Below are 13,227 nucleotides of genomic sequence, written 5' to 3'. Positions count from 1 at the left end.
AAATGCAGCACCTCGCATTTATCTGAATTAAACTCCATCTGCCACTTCTCAGCCCATTGGCCCATCTGGTCCAGATCCTGTTGTAATCTGAGGTAACCCTCTTCGCTGTCCACTACACCTCCAATTTTGGTGTCATCTGCAAACTCACTAACTATACCTCTTATGCTCACATCCAAATCATCTGAATAAATGATGAAAAGTAGTGGACCCAGCATCGATCCTTGTGGCACTTCACTGGTCACAGGCCTCCAGTCTGAAAAGCAACCATTCACTTCAGTCACCCATTACTTTTGAGCCAGTTTAGTTTGGGACAGACTAGTTTAGTTTGGGAGACTTTGGGGACGTGGACAAGTTGGGCTGAAGGAGCTGTCTCCGTGCTATATAATTCTATTCTCGTAGGCCATATGGTCTTACTATTAACCAGGAGTTTGTGAAATAGTGATAGCTGCTTTGCATCTCAGCTCACTTTACTTTTACTCAAGTCAAGCAATTGAACGGGACGGATATTTGCTATTCCAAATATTAGACAATTGTGTAATGCCAAGGAGAGAAAAACATTGCAATTATTAGTGGGGGGTATGTCAATACGTCTTATTCAATAAGATCAAGAATGTCATATTATTGAATTCAACTCTATGCAGGTTAGGGTAGATTGGCCATGCTAAATTGCCCACAATGTTCAGGGATGTATAGGTTAGGTGCATTGGTTCGGGTCAAGATTAGAAAAGCACAGCAGGTCAGGCAGCATCTGAGCAGGAAAAATCATTCCTGATGAAGGGCTTTTGCCCGAAATGTCAATTTTCCTGCTCCTCGGATGCTGCCTGACCTGCTGCGCTTTTCCAGCACCGCTCTAATCTTGACTCTGATCTCCAGCATCTGCAGTCCTCACTTTCACCGCATTGGTCAGGGGTAAGTGTCGGGGAATGGATCTGGGTGGGATACTCTGCGGAGGGTCGGTTGTGGACTTGTTAAGCCGAAGGGCCGGTTTCCACGCTGTAGAGATTCTCTCAAAAAATTCTCCATCTACCTCCCTGTTCCCCAGGCCTTTACTGCCCCTATGGTTTTATAAGCCTTTAATATATTTAAGGACTCAGTCCGCATGGCTCCCTGGAGTGGAAAATTCCATATACTAATGACACTCTCTGAGATTTAATTCTCTTAATTTCAGTCTAAAAGCTTATTTCAAAACTGTGCCTGCTACTCCCAGACTCTCCCAAGAATAGAACAGACTTCTCCATCCCATTATGTCTCGATATATTTCTTCCCAACATTTCAATAAGATCAGCCCCACATTCTTCGAAACACAAAAGAGGTATTGCCTGAATCTGCTCAGAACTCTGGTTTCGATTTATGGTCGCCACATGTTTCTGAGTCCAGTGAAAAGTTTTGTTTTGCAAGCAGTGTAGTCACATCCAAGCAAACACATGATAGAGTATTAGGGAAGCAATAGTTAAATAAAAACTGCTGAAGTAACAAAGCTTTTGCTGAAATAACATAAATTTTGAAATCTGTGTCTGTGTATGAGACAAACTGAAAGCTTCAGTGGTTCTTGCTTCACTTACCCTTCACCCATGGCTGGGGTTACTTCTTGGAAGACTGTTTACCGCTCAGCTTATGACTCATGTGAAAAGCATGTAGTTGTGTAGGGTCGAGATATATATATATCAGTCACATGCATGAGGGCTATGAAGTGTACTGCTTTTATGATATAGACAGAGGTCCGATGAGAGTCCACCAAGTGAGAGCTTGACTGTTACTCTGGTGCTGAGCCCGGATCTCTTGCTGGCTAAGCTAAAATAAAGAAGCTAATGGAACTCTTGCGTGCTCCAAACTGTTTTGAGTCAACACAAGGACATACGGATCATAGGGGATTGAGACAGCGTGAGGCAGACAGGGGAGGTGCACAAAGCAAGATCAACATTAACAAGGTTGACATTATTAAAGTCTATTCTGGGGTGGAGGGGGGGGCATGTGTTGTGGCTGCTGTTTCTCCTGCCTGATGGAAGAGATTGTAAGAGAGCATCACTGGGGTGGGATGGATCTTTGATGATGTTGGCAGCCTTTCCATGGCAGCCAGAGTTGGAGGTGGAATCTGGCGACGGGAGGTTGGTTTCCGTGATGGTCTGGCCTGTGAAAACCACCTTCTGTAGTTTCCTACAGTCCTGGGCAGAGCTGTAGCAGGTCATTATTCACCCAGACAGTATGCTTTCTATGGTGCGTCTGTAAAAATTGGGGAAGGTCCTTATGGTAGTGCCGAATTTCCTTAGCCGCATGAGGAAGAAGAGGCGTTGTTGTGCGTTCTTGACCGTCACATCTATTTGGGAAGTCCAGGGCAGGTTGTCAATTATCGTTGGCTTGGGGGCGGACAGGGGAGACTATGGAGACTATGACTGAGTGGCAATGGGTTGACTAATTAAAAGCAGTATGACAGGAGCTGGGGTGTGGGAGTTAGTAAAGGATTTAGAGGGAGATGCTCAGGCCCTAAAATTATTTAACTCCATATTGAGTCCTGAAGGCTGCAGTGTCCCCAGGTGAGAAATGAGCTTAACTGGAGCACTGCAGCAAGCCTAAGATAGAAATATTGGCCAGGGAACAGGTCGGTGAGTTAAAGGCAACTGGGAGTGCAGCATCATTTTTTAGATTAGATTACTTACAGTGTGGAAACAGGCCCTTCGGCCCAACAAGTCTATACCGACATGCCAAAGCGCAACCCACCCAGACCCATTCCCCTGCATTTATCCCTTCACCTAACACTATGGGCAATTTAGCATGGCCAATTCACCTAACCTGCACATTTTTGGACTGTGGGAGGAAACTGGAGCACCCGGAGGAAACCCACGCAGACACGGGGAGAATGTGCAAACTCCACACAGTCAGTCGCCTGAGGCGGGAATTGAACCCGGGGTCTCTGGCGCTGTGAGGCAGCAATGCTAACCACTATGCCACCATGCCATCGTGTTCGTTTGGTGAACACAATGGGTTCCCAGTCTGCGATTCATCTTCCCAGTGTCGGGGGTGATCAGATTCTGAGCTGTTTCTCTGTGCAGTAACCCTGAGGTAGCCAATCCCAATATGAATCGGCAAGTTGATGAATAGGGTCACAACTGTGGAAGAGTGATACCCAGTGTCGAGAAAGAAACCTCCACCTGATGTAACAATCTGAATTCCATTTAAACATAAGAATTGAAATTAAAATTGGAAGCGATGTACAGGTGATTGACAAGCAAATACCATACAGTGAGCACTGTCAACAAAACTAAACTCCTCCCTCACTGGGTGGGTGATGGCCTAATGATATTATTCTGAATCCACAAACCAAGGTAAAGTTATGGGGACCTGCGTTCCAACCTGCCATGGTTGAATTTGAATTGAACAAAAACCTGGAATAGTCAAATGGGGAAGGGCCTACCTTGAAGAAATTCCCCGGACTCAGAGCTTGAGCATTGACAAACTTTGTTGCGTGATATCAGGGGAGCACACCTTTCCTTTGAATAGACCGATGCAACTCCAAAGCACTCCAGATCACCATGGGTTTATATAGTCTGAGCAGAGAGTTGCTCCATCAGACACAGAACCACAAAATAGTCATTAGATGGCCGATGTGAACATACACCGGGCAGAGTTGAGGACTTGGGATTAGAGTGGTGCTGGAAAAGCACAGCGGGTCAGGTAGCATCCAAGGAGCAGGAAAATTGACATTTCGGGCAAAAACCCTTCATCAGGATTCCTGAACTGCTGTGCTTTTCCAGCACCACTCTAATCGAGGCTATGATTTCCAGCATCTGCAATCCTCACTTTCACCTTAGTTGATTTTAACCTTACTGCAAATCCCCTTGCCAATTTCCTGACCTCTGTTGCCAGTTGAGCAGTTGCATAAGAGGGGAAGGGAAGGGCAAAGAACTGCTCAGTGTCAGTTATAGCTGTCTTAGCGTGAGGCCAAGGCCATTTGAAATGGGGAGGAGTGCGAGTGGTAAGTAAAGGGGGAATCACAAACCCTAGATAGCAACTACCAGTCCAGGAAAGTGGCCGTCAGGGGTAGGCTTTGTGGCCGGAAATTGGTCTGAGTTCCAGTCCAAAGATTTGTGAACTTGGCCCTTATAGTAGTCTTGTTGGGAACTTCAAGGTTCAAGATACCCCCTAGCACAAGTGGCTCAATGCGCAGACAGGGTAAGGAGCAGGGAATGGATACATTTACTGGTTCTCACATTTTCCACCCTGACGTGTAGCTGCTTTTGAAGCAGATGGTTCCCATGGGTATACCCTTTCCTGTGGTATTAGTAAGGAACAGAGCAGGAGTGTAATGAGCTGGAACCAGCCCTTATACTTATCCATCTTGTAACCTGCAGAACTTGTCGTCAGCGGAATAATTGGTCCCGTCAGGGCCTCGCATAAAAGAGACCTGAGACTCCCAGTGAATCCTACCTCACCCCCACCAGGTGGACGTATCGGAGGATCTATTTTGTTCCAAACACCGTTCAGCTGTCTTGGATTCATTACATGGAATGGGTCTCAAGGGGATTCCTCCCTTAGAGTGTATGGGCACACACCCAGCAGCTAGAGTGGTTAACCTTCCGAGCGTAAATGTAAGTCATGTCAAGAAAAGTGTTGACATGCAACTCCCTTGTGACAGCGTTCATTATGCCATCTTCCCTGTTCCCGTCACGTCCAGTCAGAATGAACAAGGCAATGGGGAGCACAGACTGAAATGGCGATCGGCCTCCACATATCGTGGCTGGCGGGCGCGCTGATGCCTCTGGGGTTTCCTGCTGGTGTCCCTCCGGGGATGGTGCCCTCTTGCTGCAGGTTCCCTGCATCCGCTCAGGCCTTCCCTCAACCTTGGGTTACCAGGAGGACGAGGTACGGGCCTTTCCACCTGGGAGTGAGACAGCATTCTTTTCCAATCATTTCATCGCGATATAGTCCTCAGGTCAGAAGGGGTGCATTGGGTCATCATTAGGTGCGCAAATGGCCTCTTTTACCGGATCGTGGTTACGGATAATCATCTTACAGAGCGCTTTGACATAATCCAGAAGAGCTTCCTGTCTAAGAGTAATGCCGTATCCACAGGAAATTTAGGAGGTCTTGCTCCCGTGTGCCTGGGTCTTCCCATCAGGAGCTCAAATGGGGTAAGTCCTGTGCTTCCGTGGCCCTGGTTTCTTAAGGGCTAGGGGTGGGACATCTGACCAAGACAGGCCGGTATCCTGGAAGGTCTTTGTCAGGGTGGTTTTAAGAGTACCATTCCACCATACCTGAGGACTGGGGCTGATCGGGAATATGATATTTCCGCACGATGCCGAGTGCTTTAGTAACATTGTCTGTGACTGCTGCTGCAAAGTGCGTGCCTCTGGCACTGTTAACGCTCTCTGGAATTCCAAACCTAGGGATCCCATCCTTCACGAGGCATTTGACCAGAGTCCTAGCATCGTCTTGCGGAAAAGGCTTCTACCCATTTAGAAAATTACCAGCGTGTACTTAAAGCCCTGTTTAGTTGGTGCGTGACCTAAATCAGTCTGTAAATGATGAAAGGGTCCATCTGGGACGGGCAGGTGATCATACATGGCGAAAAGTTTCGCATGGTGGCACGGTGGCTCAGTGGTTAGCACTGCTGCCTCACAGCGCCAGGGACCCGGGTTCAATTCCTGTCCTCGGGCAACTTTCTGTGTGGAGTTTGCATGTTCTCTGCGTGGGTTTGCTCTGGTTTCCTTCCACTGTCACAAAGATGTGCAGCTCAGGTGAATTGGCCGTGCTAAATCGCCTGTAGTGTTAGGTGGATTAGTCAGGGGTAAATGTATGGGAATGCTCTTCGGAGGGTCGGTGTGGACTTGTTGGGCCGAAGGGCCTGTTTCCGGAATGTAGGGAATCTAAAAAAAAATTATTTTGTTGACATTTTGATACTAGTGCTTGTGCTGATGCTGCAAAGCCTGGTGTGTAGCAAGTTTGTCGTACTGCATGTATCATCCCTTCTTTTCCTGCATGACTGACCCCATGCGCAGCCAGTGCAAGAACATATAAGTAGGCTTTGGGGTAAATGAACCTTCCTTCAGGATGCACCGTTAGCCCTAAAGAGCTATGTGCACCCAACTCTCTTTCTCGATTGTGGAGCCTGTTGCTGTGCAGCCTGTGTTCCCTCTGCTGGATCGAAAACCCTTATTGCTTCCCCTGCCTTTGGAGCCTGTAGAATCCATACAGTGGGAGCTAATGCTGCTTGTCTAGCAGCTTGGTCAATGCGAGCATTCCCTCGGGCGATGAGGCTGTCAGCAGCGGTATGGGGGGGGCACACTTTACCGCAGCTAAGGCGGAGGGCAGCATCATAGCCTGTAAAAGGGTAATCGTTAATGAGCAGGGCATGCTGCAAGGGCCTTCCAGAGGAGGTAATAAATCCTCTACGTTTCCACAAGGTTCCAAAATCATGTGCCACTCCAAAGGCATATCTGGAGTCTGTGCAAATGTTGACAGACCTTTCACCAGGCTCTGGTAAGGGCAAACAGTTTGGCTACTTGCGCAGCCGTCCCTTCCGTCAGCGCAGCGGATTCAAGGGTTTCAAAAGGTGCACATTTCATGGAGCCAGCTCGCGTTTGATGATCTGAGGGCCGAAAAGAGGAGCCGTCTGTGAGAAAGGACCATGTCTGGGTTGTCTAATGGGGTCTCAGAGAGGTCGGGGCACAGGGTGACAACCTCCTGGACTCCGTGTAGGCAATCATGGTCATCTGCCAGGGAATCCTGTATAACAGGGAGAAGGGAGACAGCGTTTCAAGCCAGGGCACACTGAAGTGTAAGGTCACTGCGAGAAAGTAGGATGACCTACTTGTGGGTGGCACGGTGGCACAGTGGTTAGCACTGCTGCCTCACAGCGCCTGAGACCCTGGTTCAATTCCTGCCTCAGGCAACTGTCTGTGTAGAGTTTGCACATTCTCCCCGTGTCTGCATGGGTTTCCTCCCACAGTCCAAAAATGTGCAGGTTAGGTGAATTGTCCATGCTAAATTGCCCGTAGTGTTAGCTTAAGGGGTAAATGTAGGGGAATGAGTCTGGATTGGTTGCTCTTCGGAGGGTCAGTGTGGACTTGTTGGGCCGAAGGGCCTGTTTCCACACTGTAAGTAATCTAATCTAGACCTCACAGCCAGTTCTCCTTGACGCTGTGAAATGCTGAGTTGCTGCTGAATTAAGCAGCAGGGAAACCAAAAGAGGAATGAAAACTGTACAAGGGGAATGGAAGATGGGTGGACTTTTCTCCCATGACAGCGGCAGCCGCCACAGCTCCTAAACAGGTCAGCATTCCCTTTACGACAGGTGGGAATGATACAGAATAAAAGGCGAGATGGTTCACTCTGAGAACTGGTTCGTGAGGGAGCTGGATCAGTGTGGAAGTGAAGGACTCTGCTCTTTTCTTGTGTTAAAAGAGGAGAGGCGACTGATTCTGTCCTTCTGTTAATCTTTTTTAAAAAAAGGCGACAGGGTGCCCATGCAGTTGTGGTAGAATGCCGGACGCATATCCCTCCTTTTCGTCAGCATAAAGCTGAAAAGGTCAGGGATGCCCAGAGCAGGTGCTGAGGTTAAGCACTGTTTAAGTTTCTTCATGGCTTGTGCCATTGCAGGTATCCAGTTCACCGGGACTGGTAGGTTTGGCGAGGATGCCTGGCGGAGAGGCACATCAATAACTTGATAGTCTGGTATCCAATGTCTGCAGTAATTCACCATGCCCAAAAAGGACAAAAGTTCAATTGCTGTAACATAGAACATAGACTGTTACAGCACAGTACAGGCCCTTCGGCCCTCAATGTTGCGCCGATCTGTGGAACCAAATTGAAGTCCATCTATCCTCCACAATTCCACTTTCATCCATCTGTTTATCCAATGACCATTTAAATGCCCTTAAAGCTGGCAAGTCTACTACTGTTGCAGGCAGTGCATTCCACCCCCCTTCTACTCTCTGAGTAAAGAAGTTACCTCTGACATCTGTCCTATATCTATCGCTGCCCCCCCCAAATGAAAGCTATGTCCCCTCATACTAACCATCACCATCCAAGGAAAAAGGCTCTCACTGTCCATCCTAGCTAACCCTCCGATTATCTAGTATGTCTCAATTAAGTCACCTCTCCCTCTAATGAAAAGAGCCTCAAGTTCTTCAACTTTTCTTCAGAAGACCTTCCCTTCGGTACCAGGAACATCCTAGTAAACCTCCTCTGAACCCTGTCCAAAACCTTCCACGTCCTTCCTATGAGTGGGAGGAGAGATGTGATCCTGAGACAGTGCTCTGAGACGGTGTGAAAGTTCGTATCCAAATACTGTACTGTCTTTTGGCAGAGATGCATCTTTTCAATAGAGTCCTTATGTCAATCCTGAGCCAGAGAGTGGAGCAATCCAACAGTGTCATATGTAGAGGCATGAGGTGAATGGGAGACCACTAATAAATCATTGGCATGCTGAGCCAAGGTGCTTTTACATGACTGGTGGAGGTCTTTCAGGGTCCGGTGTACAGCAGAGGCATATACAGTGGGGCTCTCCATGTATGCTTGGGGGGGGCCGTGTCCATGTATATTGGCGGCCGTCGTAAGTGAAAGTGAAAAGGTATTGGCTGACCGGTGACAATTTAACAGAGAAAATGGGACAGCGTGATGGCTCAGTGGTTAGCACTGCTGCCTCACAGCATCAGGGACCTGGGTTCAATTCCTGCCTCGGACAACTGTCTGTGTGGAGTTTGCACCTTCTCCCTGTGTCTGCGTGGGTTTACTCCAGTTTCCTCCCACTGTCCAAAGATGTGCAGGTTAGGATGAACTGGCCATCCTAGCTTGCCCATAGTGTTCAGGGATGTGTAGGTTAGGTGCATTAGTCAGGGGTAAGGATAGGAGAGAGGAATAGGTCTGGGGGGATTTACTCTTCGGAGGGTCAGTGTGGACTTGTTGGGCTGAAGGGCCTGTTTCCACACTATAGGGATTCTATGAAAAAGGCTGAGCAAAGGTCGATAACAGAAAAACAAGTGGAGTAGCAGAGAAGCTAGTCGTGGTGCAGATAGCTAAGATGAAAACATAACTCCTTTCGGAGTATGCTCTTTTAGCTGCCACTGCAACCATCTTACTTTTTTCCCTCTGTGAGGCGTTTTGTTTCAAAAGAGCTGCTAGGATAATTAACCCTTTCTGTGCCTTGTTCTTTTTCTGGCTCGACCACCAAGCTTTCTGTTCTGATTCACTCCCCTCGCTATTCTGACTGGTTTGGGTCCTCTCTTTAATTAACGCTTTGTTATGTTCAAAACTGTTTGCAAGATTAAGTCACCTCTCAACCTTCTTCTCCCTAACGAAAACAGCTTCAAGTCCCTCAGCCTTTCCGCATAAGACCTTCCCTCCATACCAGACAGAACCCTAGTAAATCTCCTCTGCACCCTTTCCAAAGCTTCCACATCCTTCTTATAATGCGGTGACCAGAACTGTACACAATACTCCAAGTGCGGCCGCACCAGAGTTTTGTACAGCTGTAGCATAACCTCATGGTTCCAGAACTCAATCCCTCTATTAATAAAAGCTAAAATACTGTATGCCTTCTTAACAACCCTAGGAGAAAGTGAGGACTACAGATGCTGGAGATCAGAGCTGAAAATTTGTTGCTGGAAAAGCGCAGCAGGTCAGGCAGCATCCAAGGAGCAGGAAGAAGGGCTCATGCCTGAAATGTCGATTCTCCTGCTCCTTGGATGCTGCCTGACCTGCTGCGCTTTTCCAGCAACACATTTTCAGCTTCTTAACAACCCTGTCAACCTGGGTGGCAACTTTCAAGTATCTGTGTACATGGACACCGAGATCTCTCTGCTCATCTACATTACCAAGAATCTTACCATTAGCCCAGTACTTTGCATTCCAGTTACTCCGACGAAAGTAAAACACCTCACACTTGTCCGCATTAAACTCCATTTGCCACCTCTCAGCCCAGCTCTGCAGCTTATCTATGTCTCTCTATAGCCTACAACATGCTTCGTCACTATTCACAACTCTACCGACCTTAGTGTTGTCTGCAAATTTACTAACCCACCCTTCTACGCCCTCATCCAGGTCGTTTATAAAAATGACGAATAGCTAATAAGTTCTGCTCATCGGGCGGCTGACCGCTATATTTATTTTTTGGGGGCTGATGGCCGTTGGCAACTTCTTTAAATTGATCTGCTGCCTTTCACAGCTTCCTTAAATTTATCTGCTGTAAATTGGATTATAATTTGCTCGCTGTGGTTGCCATTGACAACTGGCTGACGATACTCTGTGCCAGTTCAAATCCTTGTTCCTGCCTGCCTCCATGTCAGGACAACTTTTCTATGTCCTAGTTTGTCATAATTCTTATTGTTTTTTTATTGAGGCATTTCTTGGTAAAGTGCCCGCCCTTCTCGCACACTCGCTCCTTTAGCTGTTTTGGACAGACTTCCTGTCTCTGTGTGTTCACTGTAACACCTGCTGCTAGTTCCTTAAAAAGCATTTGGTTATTTTCTGTCTTCATAGCCCAGCTGAGAACTTCCTTAAAGTTATTTCCGACTGGGAACCAGAGTGTCTCCTACCTTATTTTTGCATCGAACCTATTTACCTCTGGCGCTTCTGCGTCTTTTTCGAGGGGACAGATGGACATGGGCCGTGCTTCTCAGTGGGACATGGTTTCCTTGTCCCTGGGGCCGGCCAGTCTTTCTTACATTTAGTGGTCGTTGACCCAATCGTCGCTTCCTCAGTTCCAAAGCACGTTTCTACTATCTGTGATGAAATGACCAAACAAAACACACAAAGCCAAGCAACACAAACACTGGTGTCATTGTTAATCCCTCAAGGTCCACTTAAAATGGCTTCTGTCCTATGGCAGTGTTCTTTTCAGACCCATCCTGTCTCCGCGTCTTTCCCTAACTTGGGATCAGCCTGTCGACTCAGGTTAGCTGGTTTTTTTTAACTACTTTAAGTTTGTTCAGGATCCCATAATTAATGACTTCTGCCTGATTGAGCCAGATTGGTGAAGAAATTCCCCAGACTCAGACCTTGAGAACTGACAAACTTCATTGCGTGGTATCATGGGGACTGCACCTTTCCTTAGAACGGACTGGTGCAACTCCAAAGCACTCCAGATCATTGTGGATTTATGTAGTCCGAGCTAAGAATTGCTCAATCAGACACAGAACCACAAAATAGTCATGAGATGGCCTATATGAACATACACTGGGCAGGGTTGAGGACTTAGTTAAGAGTGGTGCTGGAAAAGCACAGCAGGTCAGGCAGCATCTGAGGAGCAGGAAAATGGATGTTTCGGGCAAGAGCCCTTCATCAGGAATACATGCAGGGTGCCATTGTATTCCTGATGAAGGGCTTTTGCCCGAAACGTCGATTTTTCTGCTCCTCGGATGCTGCCTGACCTGCTGTGCTTCTCCAGCACCACTCTGATCCAGACTCTGGTTTCCAGCACCTGCAGTCCTTGTTTTTACTGGGTTAAGGACTTGCCAAGACTGCACATTAGTGTTCTCAGACCTTGAATCAAAGCACACAATATTCACACCCTGATTAGCAAGTACCTACAGGTAAATTGCTCATGAGTTATGTGGAAAAGGCAGAATTTCTCGTAGCTAAGGCCACCCGAGCAAAGGGGCCAAGCCAAGGAGAAAGCAGCACTATGACTGACTAAAAAAATGGCTGCAAATGGGCAATCCAGCAAAAACAGCTTCTACAGCCTCAGAGAATTGTTGATTGTCAGGACAAAAATTACTTCACTCATGTCAGAAACCGTTGGCTTTACCTGGAACAAAATCAAGAACGAGAGATCTGAAGCAAACAAACAAAAACTGCCAGAGAAACTCAGCAGGTCTGACCGCATCTGTGGGGAGAGAAAATAGCGTTGAGTCCTATAACCCTTTTTTCAGAACGTTAACTCTGTTTCTCTCTCTGCAGATGCTGCCAGACCTGCTGGGTTTCTGCGGTATTTGCTGTTTTCCTTTGCGGAACGGGCGGAAAGGTTCAGGGAATATCTCTGGTCTGTAGGCACTAACCAACCTCACCTTCCTGTAGCCATCCAGTTCAACGCCCCCTTCCACTCCCTTGATGATATGTCCAGTCTGGGCCTCCACTGCCTACTCAAGGCCACCCACAAACTAATGGAGGAACATCTCATCTTCCGCCTCGGGAGGCTACAACCACATGGCTTCGACGTTGAATTCACCAGTTTGCACATTTCCCCTTCGTGCCAAGCCTCTGACCAAGGTCCACCCTCCAGACCTGACCTACCTGTCCATCTACCCTCCCAGCTAGCCGCTCCACCAACCTATCACAATCATCTACCTTCGCCGATCCCACCTACTTTTCCCCGAGCCCCACTCCCTCTACCCCTACTTATTTCTGAGCCCCCTGCTCCCTCCCCAGTCCTGAAGAAGGGTTATGCCCGAACATTGACTCTCTTGCTCCTCAGATGCTGCCTGACGTGTGTTTTTTTTCCACCGCCACATCGATTCATTCTGACTTGGCCTGACTTACATAACTCCAGCCCTCCCCCCTGTAATGTGGTTGATTCTTACCTGCCCTCTGGTTAATTAGGGATGGGTAATTAGACAACAGTCAGACCATTCATGGCAATGTTTCTGTTCTCTTACAGACTTGCATGTCCAGTTATCATTGGATAATAACTTTCTTTGATGTCTTGCAACTGGTCCTCTCTGGCTGGATCATCAGTCTCACCAGCTTCTGGTTAGATAAGGAATTCAATAATTGAAGGGTTCCTTATCCCTGACCAGAACTGATTCGGTTAATATATGTTTGCGATGAACATGCTCCAGACTTTACATTGCTCTGCTGAGAGGTCATCGACATGAATCGTTATCAATGATTCCATCTTCGCAAATGGTGCCTATTGAATATTTTCCAATTGTTGACATTTTCCTTTCTGATTTCCAAGGTGGGGGAATATCGGTTTGATATGTTGCACTATATTAGCCACTGGTGCATAACTTCCCTGAAACTTAACGTTTCTTGTTCAGTACATATCTTATCCGATGTGAAAAACAATGGACTTTTTAAAAAAAAAGTTTACAGTAGACAGAGGAACCTCAATTATCCGAATGAGATGGGCGGGCACTACTTCATTCGGATAACTGATTATTCGGTTAATTGATTCAATGTCTCTCCGCTGGGGCTCAGGGTGTTATGTTAAGTCTGCGCCCCATCCAGGAGATGAGGCAGCAGCCCCCACCTTTCCCTGGTCTACCCCAACCCCGTGTACCGACATTGCCCCCA

General features: G+C 47.4%; 1 protein-coding gene across 1 annotated transcript in view; it reads left to right on the top strand.

The window, feature by feature from the left end:
- The window catches only part of LOC122544135, a 35,254-nt gene extending 22,033 nt beyond the window's left edge, over positions 1–13,221 (top strand). Inside the window, exon 8 of the mRNA XM_043683175.1 lies at positions 12,590–13,221. Coding sequence (XP_043539110.1) covers positions 12,590–12,706 — 117 coding nt within the window. The 3' untranslated portion in view covers positions 12,707–13,221. The remainder of the gene's footprint in view (positions 1–12,589) is intronic.
- Positions 13,222–13,227: the final 6 nt, after the last annotated feature.

The sequence above is a fragment of the Chiloscyllium plagiosum genome, chromosome 46 (assembly GCF_004010195.1).
Source record: "Chiloscyllium plagiosum isolate BGI_BamShark_2017 chromosome 46, ASM401019v2, whole genome shotgun sequence".
In the NCBI taxonomy this organism is placed as follows: Eukaryota; Metazoa; Chordata; class Chondrichthyes; order Orectolobiformes; family Hemiscylliidae; genus Chiloscyllium; species Chiloscyllium plagiosum.
Note: the sequence above shows the minus strand (reverse complement) of the source record. Positions and strands in the feature narration are given on the sequence as shown.